Source organism: Paracoccidioides brasiliensis (genome assembly GCF_000150735.1).
Source record: "Paracoccidioides brasiliensis Pb18 unplaced genomic scaffold supercont2.9, whole genome shotgun sequence".
Taxonomy (NCBI): Eukaryota; Fungi; Ascomycota; class Eurotiomycetes; order Onygenales; family Ajellomycetaceae; genus Paracoccidioides; species Paracoccidioides brasiliensis.
In genome coordinates, this window is record NW_011371366.1 from 306,225 (window position 1) to 315,188 (window position 8,964).

An 8,964-nucleotide genomic window follows, 5' to 3' on the forward strand; every position below is an offset into this window, starting at 1 on the left:
TCGAACTCGCTTCACCTCCACCGTTTGGAATCCTCTGTTGCTTTTACAGCAAGATCGGACAGGGGGCTCTCAAGGCGCTCTTGGTAATTCTCTCTCCCTCTCTCTCTCTGTGTCTCTTGTCTATCTCTCTGTCTATCTCTCTGTCTATCTCTCTGTCTCTCTCTGTCTCTCTCTCTCTCTCTCTTTCTCTCTCTGTCTGTCTATCTCTCTGCCTCTGTCTCTCTCTCACTCTCTCTCACTCTCTCTCCCTCTCCCTCTCACTCACTCTCTCTCTCTCTCTCTCTCTCTCTCTCTCTCTCTCTCTCCCCTCTTCGTACTGCGCGTATATGCGGCTGTGTAGCATTTTCTCGATCCGTAGCCGCGGAACAAGGGAAAGGATGTTGAGACAGGGGCGTGTGCCCATACGCAGCAGAGATCCGTCGAACAGACGCCATCCATCATCCATGGCTGGGTGTGGCTAAGCATCCTCGGGGTCCTCCATCCACATCAGGTGACCGGCGGCATTTGTTCGGACGAACCGGCGACACCAGCCCGGGCGTTTAACCGTAGCTTGCTGCTTGTCAGCTGCCAATCGGGTCTTGGGATCAAAGGGGCCTGCCTGAGAGACACGCGGCTCCTGCCCTTCCGCCCGCCAGCCAGCCCAGCTTCCCCCTCCTGATTGGCAGGCTGGTTAATGTTTCCCCGGACACCGAAGATCTTGCCCTGCCCTGCCCTGCCGCCCTGCCCTCTCAGCAGCGGCCCCAACCCATCGCATCATTTCCTTGAACAAGTGGTTTGTTGTTGATGATGATGATGATGATGATGATGATGTTTTACAGATCAATCTTAGGTTGCCGCAGAGATCCGAGAACCTATTTGACTAGCTTAATTTATTATATCTATCTTATCTGTCCATCTCTCTCTACTGTAATTTGATCTATGCTCCAAGACTACCCTGGATATTCCCCGTCGCCCCATTGCTTGCCAACCTTCCCTCTGACCCGTGGACCCTTTTCTTCTTTCCTGGCATTGACTGGAGCGAAACGGTTGTTTGTTCGGCTTGGGCGGTCTCGCAGGTCGTTTGATTTCATACCAGCCATGGAAATCGGGACGGAATCCAGCCCGGGGCATATGGTTGCTGATAGAGACGATAAACATGTTGTGGAATCGCAGGCCGTTACCATATTGGAAAACGCCCCCGTAGGAGCCCTCCCTTCCGGAACCGTCGATCCCGTGTACGAAGCAAAGGCCCAACTGCTGAACCAAGCGATTCTTGACATTGGAATGGGGTGGTATCAGTGGCAACTGTTTGTAGTTATTGGTTTCGGTTGGGCCAGTGATAATCTTTGGCCAATCGTCACGTCCTTGATTTACACCCCCGTGAAAAACGAGTTCTCCCCGGACCGGCCGCCTTATCTACCCCTTGCGCAAAGCCTGGGGCTGCTTGTTGGAGCTGTTTTCTGGGGGTTTAGCTGTGACATATATGGTCGACGCTGGGCGTTCAATCTTACCATCGGCATAACGGCAGTGTTTGGACTGGTGGCTGCTGCGTCGCCGAATTTCGCAGCTGTCGCAGTGTTCGCAGCGCTTTGGTCGCTTGGAGTAGGCGGGAACTTGCCTGTCGATTCTGCCATTTTTCTCGAGTTCTTGCCTGCCACTCACCAGTATCTTCTCACTGTCTTGTCTATCGGTTGGGCACTTGCTCAAGTCGTGGCCAATCTCATTGCCTGGCCCTTCCTTGGCAATCTAACCTGCGAGCAAAATGCGAAAGAATGCCCACGTTCTGAAAATATGGGATGGAGATATTTCTTGATATCGGTGGGGTCGCTCTCAATGATCATGTTCTTCCTTCGTTTTGCCTGTTTCACTATCTTCGAATCACCAAAGTATCTCATGGGGAGAGGAAGGGATCAAGAGGCCGTCCACGTAGTTCATCAGGTGGCCCAGCGGAACGGCAAAACATCGTCTCTTACTCTCGAAAACCTGGAAGCTCTCGGGCATGGCACCACTCAGGGGACAGGTGCGGGAAGTGCGTTGGGAAGAAACTTGGAGAGGTTTGACGCAGGTCACGTCAAATCGCTCTTCGCGACTCCCAAATTGGCCTGGTCAACCTCTCTGATGATACTCATCTGGGCGTTTATAGGACTTGGATTTCCCCTCTACAACACCTTCTTACCATATATCCAATCCAGCCGTGGCGCCAATTTTGGGGATGGTTCCACCTACATAACATACCGGAACTCTCTAATAATTGCCGTCCTTGGAGTCCCCGGTTGCGTCGTCGGCGCGGTGTTGGTGGAAGCACCACGGTTTGGGAGGAAAGGGGCATTATCCCTCTCGGCCACGCTCACGGGTGTATTTCTAGTTGCCTCAACCACCGCATTGTCTTCCAACACCCTCCTCGGCTGGAACTGCGCGTACAGTTTCATGAGCAACATCATGTATGCTGTTCTTTACTCCTACACCCCGGAGATATTTCCAACGAAGGATCGCGGCACTGGCAACGCACTTACAGCCGCCGCCAATAGAATATTCGGAGTCATGGCGCCCATCATTGGCATGTTTGCTGATTTGGAAACGGCGGTGCCGGTTTACATCAGTGGCGCTCTGTTCATTGCTGCCGGGGTTTTAGTTATGTTGCTACCGTTTGAATCAAGGGGGAAAGCTAGTTTGTAATACAACGTCACCGATCCGTTAGCTAGTTAGTTTATCCATGGGTGATATATATATATATATATATATATATATATTTTCTATCCAACCTTTTCATCTATCTCGGATTGGGTGCTTAGACGAACGACGAGAAACTGGTAGAGATCCGTGTTTCGATAGGCTGTCACACATTTTTCTGAACTTTAACAGCGGACCCTAGTTACCGAGCCGATTACTTCATTTAAGCTCATTTAGACGGGAGATCAATGCTCGGGCTTGGAGAGATCCTTTAATCGAGCCAGCGTCTTAGCACACCCGCTGCCTGCCTATCTTCTGAGGGAACTTTGGTGGTATCCGCACATCCCATGGTAAGCCCCTGAGCCCTGAAACAGGGGGCAGATCTAATTATGTAAGAACATGTATGTTCGGTGGTTCGTGTATAACTATCTTGGTATTTTTTGATTTTCAAGATATTTTGTGCATCGCAACACGTTGTGTTTGGTGGCAATTGCACACAGCAAGCTGCTCGGCATCACTCTCCGTGCCGTTGTCTGAGGTGGGGCCCTAGGGGCAAAAACGACAGCCTTCTATGGATCAGCCATTATTAATAATTAGTTAAACTACTTAACTAGATTATAGTTAGTTATTCGAGCATCCTGTTATAACTGACTAGTTAGTTATGGTGCCGCCGATGTTGTTAATAAATACCCCACAATGATGGCTGTGGATTCTGGAGGGATTTGCTTATCCGCCAGCCGCAGCAGTTTTGCTCCTGCGGTTCCCCCCAACTAGTTAACGTTAACTAGGTAGTGATAGAAGGGCGCTGACAAGAAAAATATGTCTCCTGTTAACTTTTTCAGTTCATCCACAGAACCTGGACTGCGCATGGACACATATCACTGCGCACTTGTGTGCAGAGTTTGGGAAAACCCAATGTCATAACCTGATATTCTCTGCGCCGACGGAGAAGATGCGGAGAAGATGCGGAGAAGATGCGGGAGAAGACACGCCCCGGTTTGGTCAATTGAGCCCCTCCGGTGGTACGAGGTTGCTCATTAGATCTACTACGCAGATCGTTTCGTGCTGAGGACCCCATTTCGAACAATCCAGTGTGACTGGCGCAGACAGGACGAGCCAAGGTTGGCAGGCCGGCGCGTGGCTGAAAAGTTCTGTGCAAGGAATTTGGAACCACCCAGAGGGATAGGGTAAAACAATCCTCAAAAGTGGAGTTTCTTGATGAAGTCCATCCACCCTCTTAAGAAGAGCGAAATCTGCAGATCAGGCGGCGTCCCAGTAGGGATCAAGAGTTGTTGGTTCAGGCCTATTCTTCCGTCAACTTTTCTCTCATCATTCCTCTCCTCCGTCAACTGCCCTTTCTCGAGGTCATCATTTTTACTGCGGAGAATTCCCACCCGAGGAGGAAGATGCTGTGCGCATCATTTCTGCCTTTATTTGTGGCTCTTCATCCGCCAAAGCCATGCACAGCATTGCCGCGCCTCTGCGCTAACAGTCGAACTTCCCATTGGCAATGCTACGATAGGGGGTGATTCAGACTTGGGACGATGGGAACTGGGTAACTAACTATTGGCGTTGGCACTCCTACACAGCAACTAGTTTTTGCGATACACCCGTACGTCTCCCATCTTCGGGATTCAGCTCTGCAGTGTGCCTTCGTTTGGCTCGAGCTTAGCCAACAAATTTTATTTATCCCCTTGACATAGTGATTGGAATAATTCAATTTCTCTGGGGAAGCCAACGCAAATGCCCTAATGACATTGATGAAGGAACTTGCTTCTGGTTCCGAGGGGGCTGGTTCAAAACATGATGCAAGCTCCTCCTGGGTACCCGTAGACAACAAGCCTGAGGTATACGATTTTCGAGCGGCGGACGGTCAAGATTCTAGTTACCAGTGCGATCGTTGGAGTTGCACTCATCGGACTGGCTCTATGGTTCCTTATCTGGCGGCGCAACCAGGGCCAAGCTCCGCAGGTGCCAAAATCCCTCTACAGGGGTTTCCAACCAAAAGAGAATGCCACTGACCTTGATGCTACTGGGTTTTCGCACCCGCCCCTGGAGCCCAAGGATTTGTCAGATGCACATGGGGTACGGCGTGAAGAATTCGCCTGCACCGGCGGAGTTGCTCTCACAGTAGGCTCCAGTTGAGTTGCCAGCTGACGATACATACTCACAACAGTAACGCCGTATGATTCTTCTTGTATTCCTGTCTAAAACAATCGACTATCTGTGCATTATTTCTATCATTTTGTCCGCCCCCCTAGTTTCCCCGCGACACCTGACAAAGATCTCATTCCTTTTGTATGTTTTAGATTTTACCTCCATGTACACCACCTCCTTTTTTTTTTTTTTTTTTTTTTCCCTTTCTTTCTACATAGCACGACCGGTACAATTAGGCCCCTAACAATATTTAGGTAGATAGAAAGTCGCTCTCCAATGGGCTGTGAGAACAACACATACATGTATCTCGTCATCATACCCATGCCATTGTGTAATACAGCACTCGTTGTCTCACATTCAGTGAAGAGTGGGGCTGGATACTTAACAGAAGTATTTTGCTGGGTTCTTCGGTAGAAATTATCACAGTTATGCTCCGTAGCATCCTCAAACGCGCGGCTGTGCTAGGATAGGTTAATGAACGAACTGGCCCTTCGAGTATTTTCTTTTTAAAAAAAGGTTATATTTCTTCAATCCCCATCCAACCTTGATCGTGGTTAGCAACACGGGACTAACTAAATATTCATATAAATTTCACAAATTCCAAAATCACCGGTTTGCGCCGTCTCTTTTCTAGGGGGTCAACATTTGCAACAATATTATGGCACCTGCGGCATCCACATGTAGTTATTTAACCCTTGAAGCATGTGGTTTTGTGCTCTTCTCCACACAGCAGCGGAGTCCACTCTGCGACCTGTGAATATCCTGCATGCCAATCTCTGATAGCGAATGCAAATGCTTGCCTATTGCATGTGACATGATAAGCCGTCCACTCGCAGCCAAAATCAAAAATATCATGCTTGATGGTCGTTTTGCTTCAATTCATCCTCGTCTGCAAGTTCTATCTCCACAATACAATTGAGCCGGGCGAACTTTCATGAATCTGCCACTGGTGAATGCGAAGGGGAGGCAGTTGCAAAGATAAGCATGAAAAAAGGAACTTGAAGGGATAATGAGACGCCTTGTTATATTCATAAGCCAATGTTGAGACATAAATTCTCCTGAAATACCCTGTAGCATCAAAGTCTATCTATACGCTGCGTACAATTAAATGTCCAAGAAGAACAGATGCGGCAGCCGTGTTTGCCATCGCGGGCCGATACGCAATCCTCGAAAATGTCACTGCATCATTTCGGAGATTGGATATTTAGCGGTTAGTCGTTACGCCAACGCGCGTCAAGAAAAGGCAGCTTTCGACTGAGCATTTCATTTGAAAACTTGCTTCTGTCCGTCCGTCTATTCCCTGCTTATGACCGTGTTCACAATGGAAGCGAAAGACTTCAAAATGAGCTGAAAATAGGTTTTCATATAATAACGAGCATTCCTTGCACAGCATGGTCGAGAGGATGCTTGCTTCATCGCTGTTGAAGACTTGGAATATCTGAACTGGGACGCCAGATGTGCTGTTTCATATCAGTGGCTAATTGGTCGAGCAGCTCTGGATGTTGAGAGCTTTAGTCTATTCACGTGAAAAAAATACAGGTAAAAACATAAAATAAAAATATATAAATAAAAAATATAAAAAAATATAAAAAAAAATATAAAACTGACGAGGGAAACACCGGATAATTTCTTAACTTGCATTTCTTTTTCCTTTCGCCCATCTTTTCTCGTGCATAGATCCCGCCACACGCGGACCATGGCCATCTTAGCACACGCTGCGGGACTCCACAACAAATAACGCAGAGCCAGACAATACCTTCAGAACTGCAAGTGTCTGCGTTTATAACAGCAGCTTTCACTTGGTCCTCACATTTTCCCCATCAAATCACAGAAAGTATTGACTATTATGGGGAAAGCCTTCGGACCCATCACAACTAGGTTGATTTGAGGGCAGAAAACGCACAACGAAGGGGGTGCGGTGAATGCCAGAAATTGAGGCAGAATACAGCCGTGGTGCTGCAAGCAATCGAGATTCCAGTGCCCTTCTTCATGTTCTGTACAGTACTTGTTTATCATGTGGGATACGATACTAGACCAGCAAAAGAATTGACGTAGATACCAGGTTGAACATTGACGGATTCAACGAACCAAACAAGCAACTAAGGCATGGAGGCATGACAGGCGGCCAGGAGAGATGCTTGTCCCTTCTCAGAATCCAAGGGTGAAAAAGCATCCCTGCACACCATGAATTGCAGATACATAATTGGTTGCTAGGGTTGATGCGGTATTTCAAAAGACTGACCAACAACAAAACAAATTGTCAACTGAGATGGTTTGTCGGGCCTCTGTTATTTCATACGACGAAAAAGTACCCCCAAAACACCAAACGGGGAAAAGGGCCCGCACGACTTGCCCGCACTACTTGAGCGGTCCCAGGACTTGTATAGCGTAGAGATGATAGATCCCTTGTCTATATCCATGTATCCACCCGTGAGGTTTCATTCCATGGAAAGGTCATTCCGTCCAGAGATGCGGTGCGTCGGGCGCAATTCGGTCGACATTATGCAATACCGGGATAATGACGGGGTTCCACAGACATTGAACACTTCCTTGCTGAGTCTTGCCAAGGAAAAGGACGATGTTCTATTTCTATCTCTGAAAGGCGTTATCAATGTCTGGTGGTGGCGGGGCAAGAAAGTTACTATTCTTGAAATAGAATAGTTAAATTTGCTGTGCGGAAAACGCTTCCAACGAGTATAACGTCGGATTATAAAATATGATATTTATATTCTCTATATAACTATATAAAAATAAATTTAAATTAATATTTAAACTTTATATTTTTAATATATAATTAATCTTAAAACATTATAACAAGTTATATATATAATTAAAGTATATAAATAATATAAATAAATTTTTATTTGTAATATTTTAAAAATTTAATAATTATAACTTTTTATGTTATATAACTATATTATTAAATCATTATTATATATAAAAACTCCGAGTTTTAAAAATAATAAAAAAAAATTTGATGAAAATTTTGAACTAGACAGTCAAGCAGTCAATAAAAATTACAAAATAGAGTTTTATATCACGTGAGAAGGCGTTCAAGGTCGCTGTTGATTTTGATATCGACATGGTTCAACTGCATACCCAGCTTCGAAACCGAGACGCATTGTGATGAGAAGACCGTGAGAATAAGTAGTCCAATAAATTTTATTAAATTAAATAGTTAATAATAAAATTAACATCTATATTTTTTATAGTTTTAGTAGAAGATATTTTAAATATATCTATCTATGAGTAGATGCAGGAGATCATCCTGTTTTGTTTCCTTTCAGATAAGCAAGAATGTTGCTTGAACCCTGCCGGCGAGTTTTGGCTAAATTTCCTGATTTGGAGACTACTTGCCAAACCATGAGTTCCAAGGTCAGCTTCCCTGACTACTACGGAAAATCAACTCTCTCTCAAGAAATCATACCTAGTAACAAGTCCTAAAAATAAGATAGCGGGAAAAACATAGAAAGAATGTTGATGAGAGTGGGATTCGAACCCACGCCCCTTTCGAGACCAGAACCTTAATCTGGCGCCTTGGACCGCTCGGCCATCTCACCCATTGCTTGTTGGAAACGGTTCTCGCCGGCTTACTATATTTCTTGATTGGATAGGGGACATGTGTGTTTTTGACAACTTCGCTGAGGAGAAATAAACTAGTGGAGATATTCCTTAGCGTTTCCAATGCTCAAATTAAATGTGTTGCAAATGAAAATCTTTCATAGAGAAATGAGCAATGCAGAGTTCAAAGTTCGATTTACTCTCTGATTCGATAATAACTAGTCAGTTAAATGGTCGTATTAATTAATTGTCAATGAAATTGCTGTTGTTGCAGCCAGTAGCCACACTGTTGATATAACTACATGAACAGCAAACAGTCTTCATTGATGCATACTTCTGACAGAGCAGGTGGGATTGCTCAGCATACACTGAGATTCAATATTGTGTGAAATTAGATCAGATAGTCTCTTCCTCTAAATACTAATAGTTGAGTGATTTGAAAATGAATAAAGCACTAGTGATATAAATCCCCCAGCATTCAGTTCTGATGCACACTGTCTTCTGAACTGACACTCCTAGAGTAATTAGTTAATTAGTCAAATAGACACACAAAATTCAGGCTGGCTGGATCTGCATCTTGCAACAAGCAGCAGATGA

General features: G+C 45.6%; 3 protein-coding genes and 1 non-coding gene across 4 annotated transcripts; 2 read left to right on the forward strand and 2 right to left on the reverse strand.

Annotated features, from left to right (window-relative positions):
• Positions 1–1,077: 1,077 nt before the first annotated feature.
• PADG_06629 (uncharacterized protein) lies at positions 1,078–2,655 on the forward strand (the record flags this gene model as incomplete). The annotated part of the gene is made up of 1 exon (XM_010763872.1): positions 1,078–2,655. One exon carries the CDS (start codon positions 1,078–1,080, stop codon positions 2,653–2,655), a length of 1,578 nt encoding a protein of 525 aa, XP_010762174.1.
• Positions 2,656–4,400: 1,745 nt separating this feature from the next.
• On the forward strand, positions 4,401–4,794 carry PADG_06630 (uncharacterized protein; the record flags this gene model as incomplete). Its single annotated transcript, XM_010763732.1, has 2 exons — positions 4,401–4,580; positions 4,606–4,794. The coding sequence occupies 2 exons, from the start codon at positions 4,401–4,403 to the stop codon at positions 4,792–4,794; spliced, it is 369 nt and encodes a 122-aa protein (XP_010762034.1).
• Positions 4,795–6,283: 1,489 nt separating this feature from the next.
• Positions 6,284–6,510, reverse strand: PADG_12156 (uncharacterized protein; the record flags this gene model as incomplete). The annotated part of the gene is made up of 2 exons (XM_010763991.1): positions 6,284–6,322; positions 6,415–6,510. The coding sequence occupies 2 exons, from the start codon at positions 6,508–6,510 to the stop codon at positions 6,284–6,286; spliced, it is 135 nt and encodes a 44-aa protein (XP_010762293.1).
• A 1,774-nt stretch (positions 6,511–8,284) lies between these two features.
• Positions 8,285–8,366, reverse strand: PADG_12157. Its single transcript has one exon. It is a non-coding gene; the product is annotated as a tRNA-Leu (tRNA).
• Between the last annotated feature and the right edge of the window lie 598 nt (positions 8,367–8,964).